Source organism: Cynocephalus volans, chromosome 13 (genome assembly GCF_027409185.1).
Source record: "Cynocephalus volans isolate mCynVol1 chromosome 13, mCynVol1.pri, whole genome shotgun sequence".
Taxonomy (NCBI): Eukaryota; Metazoa; Chordata; class Mammalia; order Dermoptera; family Cynocephalidae; genus Cynocephalus; species Cynocephalus volans.
The window spans coordinates 54,202,563-54,229,807 of NC_084472.1; the positions used below are offsets into that span (position 1 = coordinate 54,202,563).

Consider the following 27,245-nt stretch of genomic DNA (forward strand, 5'->3'; position numbering starts at 1 on the left):
TTTATTTTGTTTGGAAGGATCCTTCTCTGTTTTGCCAAAAATCTCCAGGAGGACGGGGATTGTGACTTTTTTGCTCCCCATTGGGTCTGCAGTGCATAGCAGAGTGCCCTGCTTATAACAGGTACTTAAATACTTACTAAATGAAAGCAAGATGTACAAATAGCTTCAGGACGCCAAAAGCATGCTGCCAAAGACTGCTAAAGTCTCCTAGAAGTAACTTTCTTTTTATTATATAACTCCACCTCCTCGATGGCCCCATTGATGAACATTCCCTTCCTCTTATCTTTACAGAGAGGACTTTAGCCACCACCTCATGCGGATTCCTCCCCACAATTCTACTTCCTTTTAGGTAGTCAACTCTCCTCCCCCCCCCCCAGAGGAAACCTTATGTGGAATTCTCCCAAACAGAACAAAACCAATTGAAAACTGAGTCACTCTTGGTGTGAGGGTTGCGGGGGCGGGGGGCGGGGCACAGAACCTTCACAGGCCCCCTCTTTGTGAGCTTCTAAGGTACTTTCAATGAGCCCCCGAGATTTCTTGGTTTTAAAATCCCACCCTGGGTGTCCCAGAGGATCCATCCGGCTGGAGAACTGGACCTCTGAGACCCAGTCACAATGGTAACTGAGCCTTCAGATCTTGATTTAGACTCAAATTCTCAGACCACATCTAGATTCTAGGAGGATTTGACCCAGAACATACATTACACTCTTTTCTTAAGAGAAAAGAACCTCTCGGTCTCCTTGTATTCATCTGGTAAAAAGATGACTTATTCCACAGGACTGGGTGTCAGAACAAAACACAGTAGAGGCCACATAAGAAAAATAACTTTGTTATTAAGCATATACAATCACATCAAAAGTACTTCATAGTACAAATCCATAACTGTTTGAGTACAAGTCGGACTGTTATACGGACCTGTTATAAATAATGAATGACAGAGCTAATGTAGTATATGATTAGTCACTGGGAAATCAAAACAACCTCATGATAACATGAAATTCCCCAGGGCTCTTGCTTTGTAATTTAATAAAGAATGCTAGATCCCTGGGGGATGAGCGAAAGGATCCCTTTCTATGAGTTTCCTAAAGCAGTAACATTGAAGCAATATGTAAAGTCCAAGCAAGATTTTATGCTTTAACAATTATGGTCACTGTGTGGGTTTCCAAATGGAAAATCATTTTCTGATTTATTGTGAAATACACATGTTGACTGTGCCAGGAAAAATTTCATCTATTTCCTTGAATTCATTATTAATAACTTTTGATGGCTCTATTCTACTAGTTTTTTGGCCCAGATTCCTGCAAATAACTTTCCTTTTCAGAAACGTTATCTGAAAGATGTTAAGTTTGCAAAATGAGGCTGCTGTGGCTGTCTCTGTGGGACAGGCTGGGATGGGGGAAGAGAGGGAGGGACACCCAAAATATGATGGAGGAGTTGATGCCTAAAAACCCAGGGTGATGCCTGATGCCTAGTTGTGGACAAGGTCTTCCCCTGCATGCCTGGGAAATGGGGCTCACAGGCCAACACAGATATGAACCTTGGAAAGGGAGCAAGACCAGACCAGGGAGCTCTTCACCTGGTTGGTGGTGGGGCAATACTTACCGCTTTTTCCCCCCAATGCCAATGAGCATTTATTATTTACCTGTTGGGCTATGAACACACCTGAGTTTAAACAGTAGAAGCAGACTTCATGTAGTCAACCAATCCTGTGACTGGAGCTGGGAATTAACATAGAAGGCGAGAAAAGGCAGCCCCCTCTTTGTACCCCACTCTTCTTTGAAATAGTAGAGCTTATAATTTCTCCCTCTGGAACTGGGAAGGGAGAGGGGTTTTCTTAAACTAAAATGCATGCTCTCCTTATACTCAACATATTTTTTATTCCCATTGCTTTGCAAAACCAGAGGCAACTTATGAAGTCCTATTCTAAGTCCTAGTTAGGAGGGTGCAAAAAATTGAAGTCAACATTTCTACTAATGGGTTGAGGAAGCAAAGCAAACAAAAATCTTTTTTCCCATAAAACATGAAGTATCTTAGTAAAACTGTGGCAAATTAAAAATGGCTTTCTCATTGGGTTTTGTGCAGAATTCCTGTTCAGTCAATGAAGCATTGGTTTTCTATTCATAACCAAAAGATACATTAGAAATAACAATGCTTTATGATGTCTTATCTTTGAAAAATATAATTTGTGCATATAGATTATATACATAGCCTTGTAGTAGTCCAAGTTTTGAAAATCTGAGGATTAATAATTATTTTCTAAATTGACCTGGTTTAGCAGATTAGGATTACAAAATACAGGTTATTGTGTGTTTTGTTGGACAACACTGTCTAGAAGAGTCTTATGAATCCCAGGTATTAGTACTTTTAATTCATTCTTTAAATATATTATCCTATCCGATGGCCAAACATGTAGTTTGGTTGCATTTTATGAACATTTGACAATAAAAACTACATTTCTAAACACAGTGTTCATTGGCAAGAAAAATAAAAGGTAATAAAATTCCTCATTTTTTAGAAAGCCAAAGATGAACCAAATCGTCTCTCATAGAGCTTGTACATGGTTTTTTTTTTTAAGCATTCATCCATCCACACCCTTTAAATACTGTGTCCCTCAAGAGAGAAGGAAGGCTATTGCCACTCGAAATTTGCCAACAGAGCCCCTCCTATGGTTCTCAAGGACAAAGATGGAAAAGTGGCATACAAACACCACCATAGTGGTTTTCTTTAAACCAACTTTCAAGGTAGGGGAGTTAAAGGATGGAGGCTAGAAGGAGATGGGGGAAAAAGCCAAACACAAAGCTATCAGAAATATAAGGGGACACTGCAGGCTGGGAAATGGGAAACTCAACAGGAGCAAACGTGACTGTGAGAATGATCATTTGTGAAGCTCCATGTGAGGTGAAATTTCCTGAATCAGTGGGTCAAAAGCCATGTTTTGTGTCCAGTGAGAAAGCGGGACCTAAGAAGCCCATAAGCTGCCCATTGAAACAAGAGGCCCCCCGACAATGTTAAGAAGGAGCAGATTCCCTTGGTCTTTTGCTCCTGATGCCTGTGAACCTGGAGAAAGCCTTGTCAGGAACACGTTTCCCTCTGGGACCCAGATGCGCTCTGAAAAAACACTGAGTCTGCGTGAGGTTGGGAAGTATACCCCTTTCTGAATGGCTTCCCACATTGCTTAGGAGAGAACTGGAACTTGCACTAAATTAAGGAAAAATGGGAACAGGAGGAAGGACATGTCTGACAAACAAGGAAAACCACTGTTGTTTTTCTCTTCCCATCCAAAAGAACTTTCAATACTATACTATTCTCAATATGTCGGCAAGATTGGCCAGCCCCAAACAAGGACATCTGACATCCAAGGAGAGCAAACTACCTGACTCTGCTGATTTGTCTTTAGTGGGGTCCCTGCCCAAGGTTCCCCCTCTCCTTTGCCAACAACCCCAAACAGCAACCACTTTCCAGCCTTGAGCCCCACTGAACATTGATTCATTGATTCACTGGCCTCTTAAGGGTCAGCCACCCTTATTTAACAAACTAGCTTTGGTTTTATTGATTTTTATTTTTGTTTCCCATTCTATTAATTTAATAGAATTATTAAATTTTTATTGTGGCCAAACATCATACTTCCTTAGAATTTTTTTTTTTTTTTAACTTCTAAGGGTCACTAATTTTCAATCTGGCTGGCTTTTTAATATATTCCTAAACCTATAAATGTCACTCATATATTCAGCTGTGTCCTTGAGTTGTGATATAGTCTTTCACTGCAGTTTTAAATATTTTGTAATTTTCATTTGATTTCTTCTTTGAATTATTTAAAACAATTTTTCTCATGTAAGAGATTTTCCTCATTATTTTATGCATTGCCTTCTAATTATATTGCACTGTAGTCAGAGAACATAACCTGTAGGGCACTGATTCTTTGGTACTTACTGGGACTTTTTCTGAAAATAATGTACATTCTCTATTTATTGTGGCAATGCTAATAAATAAATTCACTAGATCTTGTTAGTTAGATGCGTTTTTCAAATTACTGAATCCTTATTTTCTCTGCTTGATCTATGTTTCTCACAGAAGGGTTTAGACTTAATAACCCTGATTGTAAAGTTTTATAGTTATCTGTATATTTTTCCTCCTTCTGCCTTATGTATTCTGAGTCTGTGTTATTTGATGTATATAGGCACAGGATTATGGATTCTTCCTAATTGAACTACTCCGTCTATCACTGAGGAATAAAACTCATTCTTCATTAAAAAAAAAAAATCTGTGACTTTTAGAGCAGGCCCTCTCTTTTGATCAAACAGCTTTAAAATATCCTGGCAAGCCAGGAATCTATTGTTCTAATGTGAATTGGGGCATTTCATTCCCTTACTGACTTTTCTTTTTTTAACCTTACTGTCTTTTGAAAAGAGGATCTATTCCAACAGATAGAGTAACTTTCTTCTCTTACAGATAAGTGTGGCCTGAATCCTTAATCGTTGTATTTTAATTTTAAAATGTGGCAACCTATATGAGAGTAAATATATGACTGTAGTTCTTCTCTATCTTCCCTAATCTCCACTCTTTAGTTCTCTCCGTTCTTTAACCAAATTTGGGAAACAAAATTGGCTAAGAGGATAGAATATTTAAATCTATTAGATTGACAAGTAAAAAGAATTACCCACCAAGATAAAGCTACATGGTTGTCCTCCCCACCCCTTTTTAATTGAAGAGCCCTAATTTTGTACCAGAGGAGTACTAGTCTATTTCAAACACATATCTATATTTTTTAGATGTAGCCTCACATTTTCTTAGAGCTCATCTTGTTATTTTTCCATTTTGGTATTCTGCCAAATTTTAAGACACCACGTGAGAGGACTTAACTCAGAGGTTCATAAAAAAATAAGACGCTAAAGAAAAGTCCCAGCATGGACCACCCCAGCTGACTCTCAATGGAAAGTGTCTAAATCCATCATGTCACTTACTACATCATGTCACTAGTAGGTCTACTAGGGGACTCTGAAAACAGTATTTGGAAGAAGAAGAGTAAGGAGAAGGCAGGAAAAGAGTAAAGAAAATAACAATGTGTCTTTTCTAGGTCTCCAGTGATTTTTTCTTCTTTAGATGATTTAACTGCAGGACAAAACACTCTTTTCTCTTCCTTTGGCCTGAAAATGTTGGGGTGTGCTATGGATAAAAGCCTGTGGGGGCTCCCCAGTCTCTTGCCTCAGTTCTTCTTGGGGAGTCATCTCCAGAGCCCAAGTCCATGGTTTCTGAGTTGCTGGATAACTCCTGAGGTAAAGGGAACTCTTCCACTGAAGAGTGAGTCCGGTGCCCAAGCACCTGTTCCTGTAGCTCAGCGATATCGTTGCGGATGTCAGCCAGCATAAGCAGCAGGAAGTCAAAAGAACCAGGGGGTCCCTGTGCACAGGGGAGGAATCAGAGTTAGAATACAACCCTTTGCAACAGCAACAGCCTCCAAGGGCTCCGTGCTTTGCTAGTCCTGCTGCTTGCTGGCAACTACTTTCTCAATAACACTGTGACCCAAATGGAGTAAACGTAAGGACTGTTCCAGGAGCCTGAGGGATTGGCAAGATTGTTTTTAATTCCTCCATCTCACACAGGAGCTTTGATGACATATTCACCTCTCCTCCCTCCTAACCCTAGGTTATGTCGTCCTGGTAGAAGATGAGAATAACCCTCCTAGGTTACTTCCCAAAGTAATCTGGAAGATATTTATGAAGGCAATAGAGCAATGGTTAAGAGGTTGGGGTTCTGTTGGGTATTTATTAAACCTTCATTTCCATGTGGTGCTTTGTGGGGCATGGTAAAAAAAAAAAAAAGTGTAAACATGCATTTTGTGGGCCTGTTAGAAGTTTGTAGTAAAATTGTTTTTGCCCCACAATCACTGCTGCTGTGGCTACCATCTTAGAAGCAGCAGCTTTCACTGTAAAGCACTTTGAGAGGTAGAGTATTTTGATGTCGTTTGACCCTCACAATAGCCAATTGAGGTATGGCAGATCAGACTCCACTTCTGGCATTGCACAGGTAAGGAAATGAATGGCCAGAGTGATGTGGTCATGGTCAGAAGCTAAGAGGCTGAGATGGGAACCCAGACCTTCTCCCTCTGTGGCCACATATACTTCTATACTGACTTCATCAGAAGCAGTGGAGTTGCTTGAATTTTCTGTGCACTTGGATACTACCAATTTTCACTTTTAATCCCCTAGACACTGTGTATCTATGCAGCTGACTTCTTCTCAGGTCCCAAGCAGCCTGCTTGTCTTTGCATTTTTTGGAGGGGATGGTCATCTGACCAGCTAGGGTTGTGGCAGTGGCTAAATTCTCAAGTGTTCAAAGTTATGATTAACCCCATAGATGTCCTTCCTAGTCCTTCAGATGTCTTATGATATACTTGGTAACAGACTCATAGCATACTGGGGTTTTGAAACTTAAGAGAAGACATTTGAAATAAAGATTAGCCAATGATAAGAAAAAATAACAACAGAAAACAAATTTAAAAAATAAATCTAAACCAGCAAAATCTTCTGTGGCTCTTCTTAACCTCAGAGTTCTGTTCAGTGGGCTGAGAGATGGCTGGAAGGGGTGGGCTTTTGCTACTAAGACCAGCTTATAGGCTCATCAGAGCTGCATCCCTGAGAACATTCCCACCGGGGAAGCAGGAAAGATAGTGCTACTTACTGGAGACCCCCTGGGCCCAGGTGCTCCTCTTTCCCCCTAAAAACAGAAAGGCCAGGGTTAGCTTTCTGGACCACCTGGATACCACCCTTGTGGTCTCTATTGAACACCCACCATAACCATCTCCCTGCACAAAACAACAAATATTTTCTACAGGAAACAAATGTAAGATTGAAGCTGGACTCACAGACCACTTATTGGGACAGAACTGCTTGGGTCAAGTGTCTCATTCCCACTTCCCCCAAGGCCACATATTTTCAAACCAGGCCCAACAAGAGGAATGATCATATTTCCAGGCAGCATGTGGACTTACAGAAGCTTTCTCAAGTAGCTCACACTGACTTTGTGAGAAAATCAGCAGGTCGCTCTCAAAGTGAAACCACCCCCTTGCACAGAATGAAACTTCTCCTGTTCTTGACTTAAACATCCCAAAGAAATGAGGACACACACAAAACACTCCTACACCACAATGCTGGTTAAAGAGAAAGGCACATGTGACTATTCCAACACAAAGGCTTATTTAAAATGTATAGGGGTCATTTTTCCTAGGAGTGGTTTTGGTGGCTGTTTTAGTTTTTAGGGTTGGTTTCATACTTGAAGAAAACTGCTCAGATTTTGTTCCCAGATTTGGGGAAAAATCTGTGTCTCAATTTTGCCACATGTGAGTAAAGAGTGCTTGCTGAGTTTTACCAACAGCTACACAGCAGGTGGAAAGTGAGACTCCTCTGGCTTGTAAGGACCACTCATGAGACCTACCTTAGAACCATCTCTTCCTGGTGCACCTGGTGGACCCTATGAGACAAAAGGATCTGGTTTAACAGAAGGAAAAAGCATGGGACAAGAACATGCTTTCCCCAGCAACAGTAAGTGGATCTCTGATAAGATACTGACCACAGGGCCCCTCCGGCCTTGCTTAATGTGGGACAGATCAGGAGATGGTCCCATTGGCCCCATTGAGCCCCGCGGGCCAGGCTGCCCAGGTGGGCCTGGCATACCAGGGAAGCCTGGGCTCCCCTTTGGTCCTGGTGAGCCTGTAATGAAAGAACACCTCATTAGCTCACCGCCCGTGGAAGGGCAGGGGCTCTGAGACAGTCCAGGGCCCCTGCAGCCTCTCCTCTTTGCATTCTAACCTTTGCCTCTGACATCTCCATCAGGATGTCCCACAGGCATTTTAAACCTAACAGGGTCAAAAGTGACTTCCCCTTCTTCCTCTCTTTCCATGGACTACCAGTCACCCATCCTGTCAAACCAGAAACTTGAGTCTTCCTATATATAATTTCCTTATTTCCACATCTTCCTTATACAATCAGTGACCAGTTCCTGAACAATTTACCTCTTTAACATCTAACTGTCTGCTCCTCTCTATACCCTTGATCATGGCAGCGTAGTGGCTGTCATGGCAGGTAGGGGCTATCGCGGCAGGGTAGTGATTAAAAGTACAGGTTTTTGCATCAGAGAGACCTCAGTTGGAATCCTGGACAAGTTACTTGAGCTACAAGGTACTTCAAAAAGTTCATGGAAAGACTCATACTCTCTTTTAATTCTTTTTCCATGAGCTTTTTGAAGTACCCTCATATTTGAACCTTAGTTTTTCATCTCTAAAGCTGAACTAATAAAAATCTGCCTTACAGGGTGATTGTGAGTGTTAAATGAGATTTTAGATACACACACACCACTTGGCATAGTATCTCAGACACAGGAAGCACTAAAAAAAAATCTGTTAGGCCTTCCTATATTTGCTTCAACTCTTGCCTCAGAGCTAGTCCTTCTGCCTCCCATCAATCACCCCTCACCCATTCCTCACACTCCTATATGAATAATACTTCGAAAACAAGTCTTACCATGTAACTTTCCTATTTCCAGCCATTTAGGGCAAATGCCTCAAATCACTGGGGTGGGGCAGCAAACCCTCTCTCTTGCAGGACCCAGACAAATATCCACTACTTCTGGGGGAGGCGTAGGAAACGTTCTCCTGTCCAAGATTTGCCCCAGATACAGGCACACTGGGAGTGGGTGGGCATGGGAAGAAGATCTGACCCCATGTTTAGGACTGCAGCTGGACCAGGAGAACTGAAAATGACCCTTACCCCCCAAACTCTAGCATGGAATAATAAGAAACAGTAGTCTACCACTGGGGGAAGGGCAAGAGCATGGAGAGAGGATCTCCACAGAGGATACCTCTGTGGTACAGGTGTGCAGGGGCTGCTGAAAGCTGAGAGTGGGGTTCAAACACCAAGAAAAACTAATTGGCACCCTAAACTCCCACTGAGCACAAGGCAACAGTATCCTACCCTTGGAGGAATTTGAAAATTTGAAGACTACAGAACACTGAAGGTAAATATAATAACAACAAAACCCAAATGAATCTCAATTATTCATTAGATTGACTCAACTTCCCATGCTAGTGGCCTGACAAAAGGAGAGGGTACCCATCTCCAGGAGTAATCACTATGTACCTCAGTTTCTACTGTGACCTCTACAAAGACATATTTAATAAAAAAATTTGAGCATTCAATTAAAAATTTTGATTTGATCAAAACTTTTGAGGCACATAAAAAAGCAACAGCAAAACAAACAAAAAATCATTGTCAAGCAATAGAGCAATCAGCAGAACCAGACTCAGAGGGGACACAGATAGCAGAGTTATCAGTCAGGGACTTTAAAATAACGATGATTAATATGTTAAAGGTGCTAGGGGAAAAGTAGAAAGCTTGCCTGAACAGAAGGGGACCTGCAGCAGAGAGATGGACATTAGAGGAGGAAAAAAGCCAAACAGAAATAGAAAACATAATATTAGAGATGCAAAATATTTGCAATAGGCTTATGAGCACACTGGACAAAGTGAGGAAAGAATAGTGAACTTAAAGATAACTCAGTAGAAGTTATCCAAAATGAAACACAAAGAGGAAAATAAAAAGTAAAACGGAGCATCCAAAAGAGGTGGGACAACGTCAAACAGTCTAACATACGTGTAATTGGAGTCTGAGGAGGAGAAAGCCCTACCATGGCTCCCCTTTGCATACAGAATAAAGTTAAAACTCCTCAGTATAGCATATGAGCTTATTCTAGTCTTCCTCTCCAGGCATTTTCCCTCCACCCTCTTTCCTAATCATCTGTCAGCCCCCATCCGCCCTGGATAAACCATGAGACAGTGCACCACCCAGCGCAGACCACATTTCCCTCCTTTCCTGCTTTGCCTCCATCCCCATATAATCACCCCGGACAACATATCTCCAAAAACATCTTAACACCCCCTTCCCTATAAGGGAATTAACTGCTTACTTTATTGTGTACCATAATACTATATCTATAGTACAATGTGTGTGTACATATATGCACACTGACACACATCTATGCATACATATGCACACACTCTGTACATTCTGTTTATGCATTCCATTATCCTCTGAATATTCCTAATATTTTTAAATTGGGAGATTTCATATAAAAATCTGGGCTCCTGGCTTCTGTTTGAAAACAGAAAGAACCAAAGCCTGGAGCACAATTCTGCCACTGCGCAGTTGACTGGAGCTTTATGCAGGGGCTGCTGCTTTAGACAGGGGCATGTGCCTTCTGCTTTGGTTCATTTCTCCTCAGTCCCTCCTGCTCGCACCCACCTCTCCTCATGCCTGGTCTCTGTAGATATTGAGGTCTTTTTTGTTTTTGTTTTCTTAAATTCTTTTCAGAGGCTTAAATCAACATAGCACTGGAAATATAATGAGTTTAAGAACAAGCTAACAATTAGCATTAATTTACTCTATGTTATCAAATGACTAGAAGAGAGAAGATTAATGTCCTCGACACAAAGAAATGATGTTTTGTAATGATGAATATGCTAATTGTTCTTTATTCTGATTTGATCATCACATACTGTACATAGGTATTGATATTCAACTTTGTACCCCACAAATATGTATAATCAATTACATTCAATAAGAAAAAAACCCAACAAGCTATAGGACTATTTTCGTGTCTGTTTGACAATTGTTTGTATGTGTGTGAGAATGTGGTCATACCACCTTATCATGGAGGTTGATGGGGAGAGATCTTTAGGTCTCATCTACCTTAAACTACAGACACAGAGAGTTGTAAACAGCCTCTCTGGATTGGCTGGGCTTGTGGCACATCTCCACCTCAGTTTGGGACACAGCATGTCTGCCACTCTGAATGCTCTGGGAAATATTGCGCTGGCTCCCCAGGGGCCAAGCTGTGTACACTGTGGGGCAGCACCTTGGTGCAGACATCAGCATGTTCACCTCTGCATCAGACATTGAACATCAGCCAGGGAGATGAGGGAAAGGGGGTGGGCACTTTGAGAGCATTTTATTAAAATTGTGGTAAAAAACACACAACATAAAATTTACCATCTGAACCATTTTTAAATGTACAGTTTAGTAGTGTTAAGTACATTCACACTGTTGTGCAACAGACGTCTACAACTTTTTCATCTTGTAAAACTGAAACTCTGTACCCATTGAACAACTCCCCATTTCTCCTTTACTCGCTTAACCCCTGGTAACCACCAAGCTACTTTCTGTTTCTATGTATTCAACTGTTTTAGACACCTCATGTGAGTGTGATCATACAGTACTTGTCTTCTCTTTTTTTTTTTTTGTCGTTTTTTTTCGTGACCGGCACTCAGCCAGTGAGTGCACCGGTCAGTCCTATGTAGGATCCGAACCCGCGGCGGGAGCGTCGCCACGCTCCCAGCGCAGCACTCTACCAAGTGCGCCATGGGCTCGGCCCAGCACTTGTCTTCTCTTGACTGGCTTATTTTTCTCAGCATAATGTCCTCAAGGTTCACCCATGCTGTAGCATGCATCAGAATTTCCTATTCTTTAAGGCTGAGTAATGTCCCATTGCATGTTTATGCCACATTTTGTTTTCCACCCATCTGTCAGTGGACACTTGGGTAGCTTCAACTTCTTGGCTATTGTGAAATAGTGGCTGCTATAAACATGGATGTGCAAATATCTCTTCAAGATCCTGTTACCAATTCTTTTGGATATATACCCAGAAGCGGGGTTGCTGGGTCATATTTGTATGGTAGTTTTAATTTTAATTTTTTGAGGAACCTCCATACAGTTTTCTGTAGCAACCGCACCATTTTATATTCCCATCAACAGTGCTCAAGAGCTTCAATTTCTTCACATCCTTGACAATACTTTCTTTTTGCTTTTTTTAAGAAAGGCCATTCTAATGGGTGTGGGGTGATATCTCATTGTAGTTTTGGTTTGCATTCTTCTATGATAAGTAATATTGAGCATCTTTTAATATGCTTGCTGGCTGCTTGTGTATCTTCTTTAGGAAAATGTTTACTTAAGTATCTTGCCCATCTTTTAATCCAATTATTTGATTTTTGTTGTTGTTGAGTTACAGGAGGTCTTTATATGTTTTGGATATTAATCTCTTATCAGATATATGACTTGCAAATAACTTCCTCCCATTCTGAAGGATGCCCTTTCACTTTGTTGATTGTTTTGTTTTGGATTCACAAAAGTTTTTAAGTTTGATGGAATTCCATTTGTCTATTTTTGCTTTTGCTGCCTGTGCTTTTGTGGTCCTATCCAAGAAATAATCAATAAATCCAATGTCATAAAGATTTCATGTTTTCTTCTAGCAGTTTATAGTTTCAGGTCTTTAATCCATTTTGAGTTAATTTTTGTATATAGTGTATGGTAAGGGTCCAACTTCATTTTTTTGCATGTGGAAGGACATTGAGTTTTAACCCCAGTTTTAGATTGTCAGCTCTGTGAAGGCAGGGGTTGTGTGTTATTCGTTAGCACACTTTCAAAGAGTCCCAGATACATAGTAGGCTGTTTAGTAAATGTTTTTTGTTAAATGACTGCATTGAAGAGACGGGGCTAATTGCTGGGCTATCCTTACTCCTCAGAGCCACCTCTTTCAAATGCATACAATGTTTACTTTTTCATCATACCAGCCTCTACTGCTGACAGAGCACAGTGACAGGATGGAATGACCTTCAGGCTTTGTAAAACAAAACAAAGACTTCAGACTTTTCATATTTTGGGGAATCTTTTCTAGTTCACAGAATAATTAAGCCAAAGTTAAAGGCAGTCAATGTTCCATCCAAACATGTCTCACACCCCTGCTCTCAATAATGCTTCCAGGTACATCCTGAAAGAGTTCATCTGGAAAGGGGGGCAGATCCCTATCGCTAAATATTTTACCTCCAACAGAACCAAGGACAGACCAGAGATAATATCTTACCTGCATTTACACAATCAGTGAAGTTCAGAGATCACCATATGTCAAGTGCCCTTAAAATGTGGGACTTGGATGTGCCGCACCTTAGACATAACAGTGGGAGCCAGACAGAAGCAGCCACCTCCTCACCACCAAAGACAAAGGATACTAACGCAGTGTCATTTCCTGTCCTGGAGCTCCAGTCTGTGATTCATCACAGGCCTCAGGACTGCAATCTTATTTAAGGGTGAGAGAAATGTATTAGCTTTCTAGCTGCCCTAATACATCTCAATGGAGGGCATCGAAAACTCTAGAAGTAAGGAGTGAGAAGGAAACAGGATGGGAATTTCTCTATGCAAGTGCTCGATCTATTGTAAAGGCTCATTCATCCTCAATCACTCTCTGCTCCATCAAGGACACTGGACAGCTCAAACCACATTAGAAACCAGATGGCAGAATTAGAGGTAAAAGCCAACAAGTTATTTACTAAGAAAAAGGCAGCCAATGGGTACTGTTCCTACAGCTGTCCTGGCCCTCATGATACGGAGACTGGCCTAGAGATGAACTTCCTCCAGGGAGGCAAAGAAAAAACATTCTCTTATGGACAGGTGGGGAATACTGTGCTAGGAACCAGTTTGTGAGGAGAGACTCTAGTTTATGGAGAAGTTGCATGGCTGTCTGCCTGAGGTATGTGCTGGGGAAAACTCCACCAATACCCAAGAGTATCTCAGGCCAGGGGAATGAACAGGAGTGTGAACCAAAGTCCCAGACCAGCCCTTATTCTCTGTACAGACTGAGATCCAGGCCACCAGTGTTCGAAGGAAACTAGGAGATTAAGACTTAAGTAGAGAGAACACACCTAAATTCTTTGGAAAGAACTCTGAGCCTTTGTTCTTGCTAACCTTTCAAACCTAAAACCTGCCCATGTCCTTCCTGTTTGGACAAATTCTACCCATCTTCCATGTTCAGATCAAACACAAATTCCCCTGATCACTGCAGGCTACAGTGATCTCTCTCTTCTTTAAGCTCCATGGCAGGAAGCATCTGGGTACTTACTTGGGGGCATGTGGATACTGCTTTGTCCTATTTGTATTCACTCTATGTGTCTTGTCCTCCCAATTACAGTGTTAGGAGGTCATTCATAACACCCAGCACACAGCTAAGCAATGATAACCAGGGATAAGACACCCAGTGATTTAGACTCATTTGCTAATATTAATGTCATTTCCTTTACTGGTGTGAAAAAAATCCACCGATCTCTCTATGGAGGAACCCAGAGTAAAATATAAAACACTTTGTAACTATTTTTTTAAGCTCTCATTGTATATTTCTTGATGAAATAACATTTGAGATTTTTCTTCAATTAATATGAGTGAATCTCCAAAGCAGTATACTGAATGAAAGAAGCCAGACAAAGACTCCACTGACATGCAGTTCTATAACAGGCAAAACTGTAGTGAAAGACAGCAGGTCAGTGGTTGCTGAGCGGGGGATGGGGAAGTGGAATGACTGCAGATGGGCACAAGGAAACTTTCTGGGGTGATGGAAATGTTCTGTATCTTGATACAGATATAGGGTGGTGGTCACATGGGTCACATGGTGGTCACATTTGTCAAAACTCATCAAACTGTAATATAATTTGTATCTCAATAAAACTGACTTACAATGAAAAAGATATAACAATAAATATTGATGTAAATACGTTAACAGATAATAAGGGAAGGTGGAAAGATTGAGAAATATTGGAAACCAGGCTGGTCATGAATTGTTAAAACTGGGGGATGAACCCATAGGGTCCATTATACAATTCCGGTTTTGGATACGTTAAAATTTTTCCATAATAAAGTTAAAAAGTAGTTCTCATTTTGTTTCTCTGTAACTTAAAATCTTTAAGGATCTTAAATCTTTAGGAGTCTTATCCAAACTCAGGGCAATCACCTTTTCTCCCAAATTGCAATTGATTGTGAGGGTTTCAGGCTGGAGGGCCTAATTCGCCAAGGCCTCTTCTCACCCAGGCATGTGGCAGCTCCCTGGACTCTGCTTAGGGTCTCCTTGATGGGAGCCCGAGAACACCATCCACCCCCACTAACTGTGAGCTCTTGGCCCACCTTTGCTGGAGACTCCATCACCCTCCTATGCCCTCCTCCACACTCACCGGGTGGACCCTGGCCCCCGGGCAGGCCAGGAGGTCCTGGCAGGTAGGTGTTTGAGGCCAGCGCCTTGTCACCAGTGATATACTTGCCCAGGTCAGCAGCATTGTTGGGGAGCAGGGCAATCTGCAAAGAGAAGAGGAAACCTTGGTGAGGAAGCAAGGGCTCCACTGCGAGGGAGATTCTCTGCATTTGTGCTGTTGGCACAGGCTGCAAAGCCTTTTTGTAATAATTTTCTATTTATCAGTGCTTGTTAGAGCTCAAAGGGACTGTAGAGATCCTCTTTCTAAACTTAGTGGCCTTCTAATGAAAACAACTTGCATGAGATCATCGAACTAGTTAGTGGATGAACCTACATAGGTTCCAGATTGTCTATGTGTCATTAGACCCCATTATTATCATAATTAATAGAATCCACCTGTTTCATACTCTCAATTTGTTAATTAATTGCTTTATGTCTCAAACATTTATTGAATAGCTACCATGAGCCAGACCATGAGCTTGGTTCTATGGCTGCATAGTGTCTGATATGTGGTCCCTGCCCTTAAAGAACTCTCTGCCCTGGAGCCTGGTCCAAAAACGCGGCTGACAGTTCACCCGCACACTCAGGGGTGGCTTCAGTACAGCTGGGCAACAGTGATTACAGTGGTTTTAAAATGTGTCCACACATTCTTTGACACTCCTCTCTTCCCAAGCATGGGCTGGACTTAGCGACATGCTTCTGATGAACAGAACATAACAGAAATGACTGTGTGTAACATCTGGGACCAGGACTGAAAGGCACTGAGGCTTCAACCTTGCTCTGTCAGGCCACTCCTTCTAAGGGAAGCCAGAGGACTGCACGAGTGAATGACCTTCGCAAGCTGGAGATTAGGTACACTGTGTGACTCTGTGAAAACTTCAGCGAGAACTGAATGCTACCAACTTTCCTTTCCTCGCTGGTAAAAGGGAACAGTAACACTCACCTTGAGGGCTGTGAGGATGAAATGAAGAACCGTATGTCAATGCCCAGCACAGGAGTTGGGACATTCTAAATGCCTGACAAATGGTAGTTCTAGTCTCTTCCAAGAAGCTAATTTGGGGGTGCAAAATCAAGTGGGGAAAGACAAATTTCTAAGCACCAGAGCTACCTCCTGAGGACTTAGTCTGTGTCCTAGAGTCCTGTGAGAACCAGGCATCTTTGCCACTTTCTGAAGCACATTGCATCTGTCTTCCATCCTCCCGGACAAGGCCCTGCTTGGGGACTCTCTGGCAGAGGGCAACATAGCACTGGAGAAGGGGTGTGGCAGATCCCATCCTTACCCTTCAGTGCGTTCCGAGGCTCTAAACCCATCCTGGGATCTGAGCTTTTGAGAGAGGTACCTACTGTCTGTGCATGATCAGAGGTGGCCACCTGCCACTATGGTCCTGGTCTATGGGGTTCAGCCCCAACACAGAGCACTAAATTAAAAATTGTGCATAGTTCTTCCTCTGAGGCTTATATCAACTCCGAATGACAACTTTGGGGATGAAAAAACATACAGCTGAATGTTGATGTGAACAACCATGGAGTTTCCTTTACTTCCTGCCTTCATAGCAAAGTCAGGATCTATCACCTGTAATTTCCTTCCTCGGGGATTTCCTCCTTTCCCCAAGAGACTATAGACCCCCAATCAGGACCCAATGCAGAATGGTAAGGCACACCCAGTGATGCCTGCCCAGGTACTTCAGGGCCTGCACGTATCTCTAATATGAAAGGAACTTCTCACCAGGGGCTAGGCAACTGGCTTGATAATAAAATAGCAGGGAAATGGAGTAAAAGAGGATCATGAGATCTTGAATCCTCCAAGCCTAGGCCTGAGGTGGTCATACGGGGGACCACAAAATACATCTACTGAGCTACAGCCAAGACAGCAGGCTGTGAACAGCCTCAGGTAGACTAGGGAAGATTTGTCCCAGATGATCTTATCTGGCTTCTGAAGGTCCTCTGGCTCCTGCACTAGTGTCTGTTTCTGAGCATTGGAGGTTTGGCTATGATCGCATTTAGAACTCCCATTATGAAACGTACTTCTGCTGGGACCTCTGGCAAGGATCCTGTCCTCCTCCTGGGTGGCTGCTGGGCTTGGGGCCTCTTGATACAGCTTTAGAAGCTGATGATTTCTCTTAGTCACAGAGGCAGATATTCTTGCCAACAGAAGAAATCCAATATTAATGAAAATAAATAGCATGTGAACATGTGGTTTGCACTTTGGCAAGCAACCTTTACCTGATGTATCTTATGGAGAACAAATCCTTCTAGCTACTTTGTAAGGTGACTGCCCTAGTCCTGTACCCCATTAACCCCTAATGAAGCACTTGAGATTTTTCTCTAAGATAAGGCCAGGGGAAAGTGAGAGAGGTTTTTGGATGTATCCCTCCTGCCCAGCATAAAGAACAAATTGAGCCATGAGGCAGATGGAGTCGTTCCTGCTCCTCCTGCTCAGTCTTCCCCATGCACCTGCAGTGCAGGTGTCAGACTCTCCTGGAATCAAGAGGTCCTTTTCCCACTCAGCTGCCCTAGGTGTCCTATTGGAGCCTGGGATGTCTCCTCATCTAGAACTTCCTCAAGATTATGGTTTTTTTTCCCACTTGGATTTCCAACTGAAATCAAATCTACGGAAATACATCCAGCTCAGGGTGCAAGGATGCTCAGAGGGACAGGAAACTCAAGCTTCAACGCTATCTTCCAAAGGGTCCCCTCAGTATCTTTAGGACTTTTGAGCATGCATTCTTAGGAAACTTAGAAGCCTTTAGCTAGTACTAACATCCTTGGATAAAGACAGCCTTGCAGGTCCATGAGCTAAGAGATTCCTGACCACCCACTGCCTTCCAGACATAAGGTCTTCCTCCATATTTTGAGAAGAACTAACGTTCTTCAAAAGTTACAAGGAATCGCAACGTGCAAGGGATGTCACCAATTCAATTCCCCTGTGATCACTACTTAGAATCCAACAGGGGTGACTAAGAATCAAAATCTTGTGCAGTCTGAAACTCAGCTTTGCACAACTTCAGGTCAGGGCTCCTGGTTCATAGTCACCACTCGGATACAGCTGTGTTCCTGGGGTTTATCTAAAATTATCTGGTGTCACTGTGTCACTGCAACAGACCACTCCAACCTGCAAATGAGTGTCTGTGGTCCTGGGGATGGTGTGGGGAGTGAGCCAATGAGTGAGGGAACCTTACAAGGAAATGTATCCCAACTACAGGACAGAGGCCAGCCCTGGAAGCTGAAGATGGGTCCAATTTTATCATCCACTTCCAGCTGAAAACCTGAAATGTGGATCCTAGCCATGTGCCTTGGTGTTAGGCAGACTCATGCTCAAATCTCAGCCCTGCCACTTTCTACCTGTGAGATTTGGGGTAAGCTATATAACCTGCATTTCCTCATCTATACAATGGAGATTGTAACGTCCACCTAAAGGGGCTGTTGGAGGGTTAAAGTGATGTCTTTGATGTGCCCAGCCCAGCATCCAGCCATCATCACTGACACAGCAGAAACTCTCTGCCTGGGGGTCACTCCTGGCTCTGTTTCTGAGCACCTGTGTGACTCTGGGTAAGTCCCTTCACCTTTCCAGATATTCTTCTTTGTGTGTACAAAATGAGAGGTTTAGACAAGATGACTACAGCTATCCTATTCTGGGTGTATACCCAAAGAAAATTAACCCAATTTTTCAAAAAGACACCTGCACTCCCATGTTCATCGCAGCACTATTCACAATAGCCAAGAGATGGAATCAACCTACAAGCTCATCAATGGATGAATGGATAAACAAACTGTGGTGTATACACACAATGGAATATTACTCAGCTATTAAAAAAAAGATACACTATCATTGGCAGCAACATGGAAGGAACTGGAAACCGTCAGGTTAAGTGAAGTCAGGCACAGAAAAACAAATACCACATGATCTCACTCATATGTAGAATCTAAAAAATTTTTAAGAAGTGCTTCTCATAGAAGTAGAAAGTAGAATAATGGTTACCAGAGGCTGAGAGGGGAGAGAGCTGGGAAGGAGAAGTGGGGGACTAATGGGTACAAAACTATGCTGTCTACCCTTAGTGAATCATTGTGCAGTATATGCATGTATTGAAACAACACCCCGCACCCCACGAACATGTACAAGTAAATGGTAAAATAAAAATTAAAAAAATAAATAAAATGAAATTTTGTCAGCAGGACCGGAAGATGAGACCTGCACATGGACGGGCTTCAGAGCTGCTCCCTTGAGCCTTTCCCAGCCCTCCATGCTCGGTTCACTCCATGTAAAAGTTCTGACATGAGCCGGTAAATGTTGACCTGAGGCTCCTGGCTGACCTCCGCTGGGTGATACATTTTGGCTCCCTCAGTTCCTCTGTGCGTCAGCAGGAGGAGTGGAAAGGTAAGGCTGGTGCTGTAGAGACGCTGTCCAGAATCCCTGGCTTGACTTTCTGCACAAATGCAGAAGATGGGCTTGTAGGATGCCAGGTGTTTGGGAAGAAGATTGTGGTAATGTAAGAAGAGTTTCTCCTGGATTCCAATCAATGTAATTATGAGTATCATTATCTCATATTAGCCTTCGTAATAGTGATCTACGTCACAGAGCTGTTTGGATGAGTGAGATGCTGCCTGTAAAGCACTGACAAGTGCTAATAATTAATGTTCATTATTTATTTGGTAAACATTTACAGAGCTCTTTCTAGATGGCAGGCATTGCTCTAAGTCCTTTATAAATATTAACTCATTTGATCATCATGAGAATCCTATGTAGTAGGTATTAACCCCTTTTTATAGAACTGAGAGGTTAAGTAACCTACCCAGGGTCACACAGCCAGCAAGTGGTACAGCTAGAATTTAAATTTAGCCAATTTGCTTCTAGAATGTGTGCTCTCAGCCACCAAGCAGCCTCTCTTGATATTACTATGGTACTTGGCAAATCAATATATAGTCACTTTAATGTGGATTATTCTTCCTGACAATCCTGAGAAAACTCATCTTACAGAGTAAATAGATCAAGGTAGCAGAGTAAGTCATGTATTTGCCTGACAACAAAGGCAGTGCTAGTGTAAGCAAGTACAGACAGCAGGCTGCAAATCTGCTCGCTTTTGAAACCTCACTGACCGCCAACTTCTCAAGCTTGCCTGTCTACCCCACTCCATCTGCCCATTGTTTGTGACTGACACTACTGGCTTGGTTTCCCCATAAAACAGTAAAAGGTAGGACCCTTTCCATACTGTTTTGTATTTTCTCATTTCACAGCCCATGGTAGGGCACAGCAGGGGCTCACCAAACACTCCCTGAATCATTTTTCACATTTCCCTCAACTGCTCACTGTGGCTCACTGTGGGGAGAAGTTTGCTGTTGTAAGAGTAAAGAAATTCCCTGCTCCCCAGGCAGCCACGAGGGGAGGCTGAACACACCAGTCCATCCTGGATTACTGAGAGTGCCGAGCCTCTCTTTCTGGAGTCTCACTTTCCTGCGACTCTCTGTAGCTATCCCACTCTCAAATCAAAGAATCTCTGCAACTGGAACACAAGTGACTTTTAAAAAATTGACAGGTTCATGAGCTCTGATTTTTCTTCAAAGCTTGGATGGTGCAGAGAAACCTTTCTACAAGTCAAAAAACCAACTATTTTATCTATCGCCATACTCTCCCTTTCTCACCAGATCACCTGTTTTTCTTTTCCCCACACCACAGAAGAAATGGTGGAGATGGAGGCACTGGGCTCAGCACACCATTTTTAAAAACTTTTTATTTTTCTATTTTTTATTAGAAAATAAAGCACAGGGGCCGGCCACGTGGCTCACTTGGGAGAGTGCAGTGCTGGGAGCGCCGGGGCTGCAGGTTCAGATCCTATATAGGGATGGCTGGTGCGCTCACTGGCTGAGCGCGGTGCGGGCGGCCCCAAGCCAAGGGTTACGATCCCCTTACTGGTCACAAAAAAAAAAAAAAAAAAAAAACCCGAAAAAAGAAAATAAAGCACAGAATCTGGAAATCCCACAAAACAAATATACACCTTAGCAAATTATCAGAAAACAAGCACCCTTCTGTTGAATACTTGAGTCAACAAATAGAACTTTACCAGCCACCCCAGGTTTCCCTTCTGTGTCTTGTCACAATCAGTCTCCTCCCTCCCCCCAAAAGTTACCACTCCTGACTTTCATGTTAATCACTTCTTGTGCTTTAAAAAATAATTTATTACCCAACTGTGCATGCCTAGACACGTTGGTTTTAGTCTTGTGCATTTAACAAACGATAGGTCTTTAAGTTTCTTGTACTCTGCAGCTTGCTGCTTCACCTCTCTTTTCTTTATACTTTATCGACTGAAGAAACCAGGGCATTTGACCTGCAGTATTTCCCACAGTTGGGATTTTGCTTGACTGTACATTCATGGTGCAGTCCACATGTTTACACACCATTTTATACCGTGGAATTGGCCACAGTCCAAGATACCTGGTACTTACTTCTTAGATGTCCTACGTTCTTTTGCAAATGGAACAGATGGCATTAGCAGTATCAAGATGATATTAAAAACTAACTGACAATCCAAACACTGGCACAGGAGCAGAAGTGAGAAGATCTAGGTTTTAGGTCTGGCCTCTTAGGCAGTTACTGCACCTATGTGGGAATATCAGCATCTTCCTTACAGGGTTATGGTGATGATTAAATGAGATTCTGTAAATAAAACTGCTTTACAAACTGCAGAATGCAACACATTCTAATAGGTATCTTTAAAAATGAATTGCTCCTCATAATGTTCCTTAAATGTTCAGCGTTAGTTTAATTGCCATAATGCACTTGCAGGGAGAATTTGGTATTGATAGACCAATTGTAGTCCAACCAACTGCATGAGAGTTGTTGGAATAATAAGATCTTGTGGATTTTCATATAGCTCTATAGACAGGTATCTCGATACAAATTTTTTAACTTTAAAAAAATATTTCTTATTTTATAGATCAAAATGTTGCAGGGAGGTTAATGGAAATCCAGATGTTGAATTAGCAACTAGATTTCTGAACAATTTGTGATATTTAGCCCCACTGTTCCTAAAGATCACCCTAGCTAGAATGAATTTCCCTATGGCTTGTGGATTATCTCCAGGGAAGGAAAGTGAGGGTAACTTTATGCCTTGAGATGTTAATCAACAGCCTCTCCCAAGCCCTAATCCTTTAGCCTAGGAAATGCAAACTTACTTCTTCCTTGAACCCTTTCTTGGGTTTGCTCAATAAATACTAATATTAATCTAAGCTCAGCACAAGGATATCTGTATGAGGCGTGTTTGTTTATATCTCTGTGTTTACACTGATATACATAAAAGATTTCATGCCTGGTCTCCCTATAAGATCACAAGCTATTTGGGGTCAGATCTGTGTTTTATTCATAATTATACATCAAATGCATACATGCCTTTGCTAAAGTTAATCACATCTTCAACAAAGGCTTGCGAAGCTATTTCTCTTCTCTGCCTGTTGATGTGCTTGTTTAACTGGTAGCTGTGGTTTTCATTAGGGGCTGGCTGCATGTTTGTTGAACATGGAAAAGAGATACTGTCTCACACTCACCCTTTTGCCCTTTAGAATAACTGGATGCCAAAGTTAAACAGATTACATACACCTCTTTGATATACTAAGAGCCTTGAGTAGAAGCAAGTACATAAATAAACTAGTAAGTTTTTTTTTTATCAGCACAAGAGCAATTTCTGAATTGCTGACACACTAGCAAATTGACTAACCTTAGGTATGATAAACAATGTCTATCTGGGTCCAGGAGAGTTGTTCCATAAGTCAGGTCACTAGATCCATCACGGGGGCATTACTCACAGTCTAACAACGTTACTGGAGATCAGATGGATATTCCATCAGGCGTCTGTGGAGGCTTTTATAAATTGAGTCAGTTCTCACTCTCGGTGACAGAAGGCACCCAAAGGGCTGCTTTCCTGGGGGCACGGAACCCAGACAAAGCACAGGCTATAATTTTTAAATGTGAAAAGTAAAGCTGCTGCAGAAATTCTTCACTAGTTTATGGAAGTTCATAGGATGTTCTTTACAGATAAAATATACATAAAACAGAATCACATGGTCTACCCCAGGGCCATGTGTCTGAACATATATTTTACAAGAAAGGGCAACAGTCGTGGCTCACCCTCTATGGTTTCACCATGTGCCCCTCACCTAGCATCTAGCTTAATAATTATCTCCTTGATCTCTTGCCTTCACTGTGGTTTGCTGTCTTTTAGAAGGTCAGCTCTGTAGGTGGGTGGGAAAAGCATCCTCCAAACCCAGCTGGCATTGACTGCAGGGAATGCTCAATGTGAATGATTTATTTTCTCATCGTTCCTGAACATTCTTCCACTGTATCTCCACCGAGCCCTCCTTTCATTAGGTACCACTGTTCCTACCATACCCGGCACCTACCTTCTGCTTCAGCTGCAGCACCGTCTGCTTCATCTGGTGGAACTCCTTGCACGTGGCGCAGCAAGTCCCAGCTTTCACTGCGTTCTCAGACTTCTCCTCATGGCCTGAGAAAGGAGACTGGTCAGTTCTGTCTGCGAGGCTGGCTGAAACCCAGTCCCAGAGACAGCATCAGGAAAGGCATTTCCGGGGGCAGAGTGGGTGACAGCAAAACGTGCCTGGCACGGATGCTGGTGATTTTACAGTTCTCAGTTCCCCGCCAGCACACCCCAGGTCAGGCAGGAGAGGACAGAAGGAGAGAGGCCTCGGTACACTTCAGGCCCAGCTGTCACTATTTAGGCATCCTAGAAAGATGCTGGCTTTTCATGTGTGAAAATGTGTACCACGGCCCTTTTCCCAGCACCTCCGTATGCAGGCTCCACAAATCTGATGTGATTTATGTTCCCCTCAAAGGGCTGATGTTCATGCACTATAAATATTCCCCCAGCTCAGGCAATGGGACTCCCACAGGTGGTCTTTAAAAGGAAGTTGGCAGGGTCGTGGACAGGGGCTGGGAGCCGACCTGACTGAGATGGAAGGCTAGACAGGGAACGTGCCAGGCACTCTGGACAGCCTTGCCTGGGACAGGCAATGAAAAGGCTGCCTGGCCAGCCCACTGGGAAGAGTCCCAAAGCCATCTCGTGGGGCATTGGATGCTCCAGGGGCTTTTTAGGAAATCATTTTTTGCTAAAGAAAAATGTGGGTGAAGCAAATGGTGACATGGTTGAGAATTGGGATAGTTCTCGTCTGCCTGGCAGTGGGACGGGCTGCACCAGCCTGTGTGCAGAGGAGATGAGACACCCGGACCATCTTGCTACTGAGGACCATGCGCAGACTACTAAGGTCTGCACAAAAGGTGGCAGTAGGGTGGACCAAGACCAAGAGTGTGTGTGTGTGTGTGTGTGTGTTGGGGGGGAGTGCTCTACTGGGATGGCACAGGGCAAACTCCTCTGGCTTAGAAGCCCGTTGGCATTGGGTGATGTAACAACCACTATCTGGAATGTGGACCAGGGACAGTTGGGTAACGTGTCACTTTCAAATCATCTCTTGTGCCTCCTGGCCCATATGCTTTTCTTCCTACTGTTCCTGTCTTCAACAAAGCCCTCTCTTCTATCTCCACTTGTTGAATCCTACCAAGACCCTGATCAACTGTTCCATGAGGCCCAATCTCTCTACCCCCCCCAAGACACTGCAGTCCTCTGTAGTCAGGTAGCATTTACTATGTGTCCCACTCACCTGTTGGGTCTTCTAGGCTTCCCTGTGGAGGGGCTATTAGTGCACAGCCTGGAGTGTAAGTACCCTAAGAACCAGTCATTTCCTGGTATCTCTCATAGCGGATGCTCTAAAAATGTTTCTGAAATGGCTTTATGGGTTGAATTGTGTTCTCCCAAAATTCATTGTTGAAGTACTAACCCTCAGTGCCTTAGAATGTGACTTTATTTAGAAATAGGATCATTGCAGATATAATTAGTTAAGACGAAGTTATACTGGAGTAGCGTGGTCCAATATGATTGGTGTCCTCATGCAAAGGGGAAATTTGGACATAGACACAGGGAGAGTGTGATGTGAAGGTGAAGGCAGAGACTGGGGTGATGTGGCAGAGGCCGAGAAACACCAAACACTGCCAGCAAAGCACCAGAAGCTGGGCAGAGGCCTGGAATGGCTTACCCCGCACAGCCCTTAGAAGGAACCGAGCCTGCAGCTACCTGGATCTTGGACTTCTAGCCCCCAGAGCTGAGACAATAAGTTTCTGTTGTTTAAGCCACCCAGCATGTGGTATGTTGCTATGGCAGCCCTAGGAAGCTGATGCATAGGCAGGAGGAGAACCCCATGCTCAGGTGAACCCTCCTCACGCAGCCCTGCTCACCTTCCCTCTGCCTGGTGATGTACGTGAGGACCAGTGCTTCTGCTCTTTGGGAGGGGAACAGGCCCAGAGGCAGTTCGGCAGCTGAGAGCTCACACTACCCACCTGCAGCATGGTGGGGGGGGGCGGTTTCAGAGCTCACCTGCCACGCCCCCATCCCTGCACCCATGGAAAGCCTGAGGCTTGGGGCACAAGAGCCAGGCACATATTTTCCAAGCCAGGAGGTTGAAGTGGGAGAAGCGGTGCTCCTTCTAGCTGAGCTTCCATAAGTAACAGGGCAATTCTTGAATATACTTGTGCAGGTTTTACGTGTGTAACTGAGAAAAACACTTGAATCTCTGGGAAAGTGGTAGTCTTTCAAAATCCAGCTTGTGTGCATGCAAGATAACAGGCACACCACATTAATTCCCACTTTCTAGGCTAATCCTGCCCTCCCAGTAGCTTCCCTGCCTGTGCTCCCGCTCCCCTCCCCCCATGTTCAATTGGCACACCAGAATGGCTTTGACTCAGGCTGCGGCTGTGTAATAATGAGCTGAGCAATGAGAAGGAGCAGGCAAGGTCTTGGCTTGGAGATGAAGTGCAACTGTTAATAGCACAAGCTCTAGAGTCACACTGTCCTGGGTGCATGTCCCAACTCTGTCACTGACTAGCTCTATAAACCTCAATTTCCTCAGCCATAACATTGGAAAAACAATGACTACCACACAAGGCTGTTGTGACGATTACATGAGGCAATACATGTAAAATCCTTGGCACAGGGCCTGGCAGTAGGTAAAGGGGAGACAGTGCCTAGCACAGCCTTTAGGCCCACCAAATCCTTCAAATTTCCTTTGCTTGACAACCCCAGCAATGGTAGTATAAACAGAACATCAGAATAAGGGAACTGAGGTCTGACAACTTCCTGAAGGTCATCTAGCAAGTAGCTCACGTGGGTTTAAAATTGAGGTATCCTAAATCTAAGTCCAGTACCTTTTCTGCAAATCAATTTCCTGTGGGCTCTTTACCCCTATTCAGTGTACCAATTTATAATTCTCTTGCCAATGGAACTTTAATAAATCTGAGGAGAGCTAGAGTTACTTAGAATAGCCTCCAACATCACACTGACCCAGGCAATTTCCATGCAATAATACACTTCGTGGTAAAGGACTGAAGCCTTAACCAACTTTGCTTGTGTTGATTGTAGAGAACGATGGACCCCTGCATAAACAGATGACCCAGGCTCCAGGTTTACTAGATTTGTTAACACCTAAGGACAGGTGAATGATATCCATCTCTCTCTACCTAGACATTCATTCATTCCATCCCTTCTACTGGTCAATTTATATAATCCCATCCATCTATTTATCCCATCCCATCTTCCCAACACCTGTCTATCTGTCTGTCTGTCCGTCCACCCACCCATCCATCCACGCAATGTTCCCTTCCTCCTATCTACCTATGGAGCATCTGCTATTAGCCAGGCCCTGCCTGAGGCCCTGAGAATGCAAAACAAGTGAGAATACCTGGTTTAACAATTTACCATTGACTTTCTTTTAAGAAGTTAGCCCTGTTGGCAGAGCTGTGCTGTCACAAACAAAAGTTAAAAGCCCATCTTTCCATTTCTACTTTTACCTGCTCAGCAGACTCTTCCAAATGTTGGTGTGATTAAGCAATTTGATGATTTCACGATAAGATCAACTTCTTTACCAGGTTCTAGACTCTATTTAGATCATGGAATGTTAGGACACATCTTTAGTTCAATCTCTTTTCTAGATAAGGAAAATAAGATCCAGAGCAGGAAAGTAAATTGCTTTAGGTCTCCCAGAGTGCTGTGTAGAGACAACGCACTTACAGGGCCCCAATCAACTGTCTTGGTGTGGGGGTGGGCAGTGAGCCTGCTATTGGAAGCTCTGTTGAGAACACT

General features: G+C 43.2%; 1 protein-coding gene across 1 annotated transcript in view; it reads right to left on the reverse strand.

Moving 5' to 3' along the window:
* Positions 1 to 905: 905 nt before the first annotated feature.
* Positions 906 to 27,245, reverse strand: part of CCBE1 (collagen and calcium binding EGF domains 1) — a 265,386-nt gene continuing 239,046 nt past the window's right edge. Inside the window, exons 6-11 of the mRNA XM_063076979.1 lie at positions 23,443 to 23,546; positions 15,038 to 15,158; positions 7,567 to 7,706; positions 7,432 to 7,467; positions 6,679 to 6,714; positions 906 to 5,397 (exon numbers count right to left, since the gene is read on the reverse strand). Coding sequence (XP_062933049.1) covers positions 5,164 to 5,397; positions 6,679 to 6,714; positions 7,432 to 7,467; positions 7,567 to 7,706; positions 15,038 to 15,158; positions 23,443 to 23,546 — 671 coding nt within the window. The 3' untranslated portion in view covers positions 906 to 5,163. The remainder of the gene's footprint in view (positions 5,398 to 6,678; positions 6,715 to 7,431; positions 7,468 to 7,566; positions 7,707 to 15,037; positions 15,159 to 23,442; positions 23,547 to 27,245) is intronic.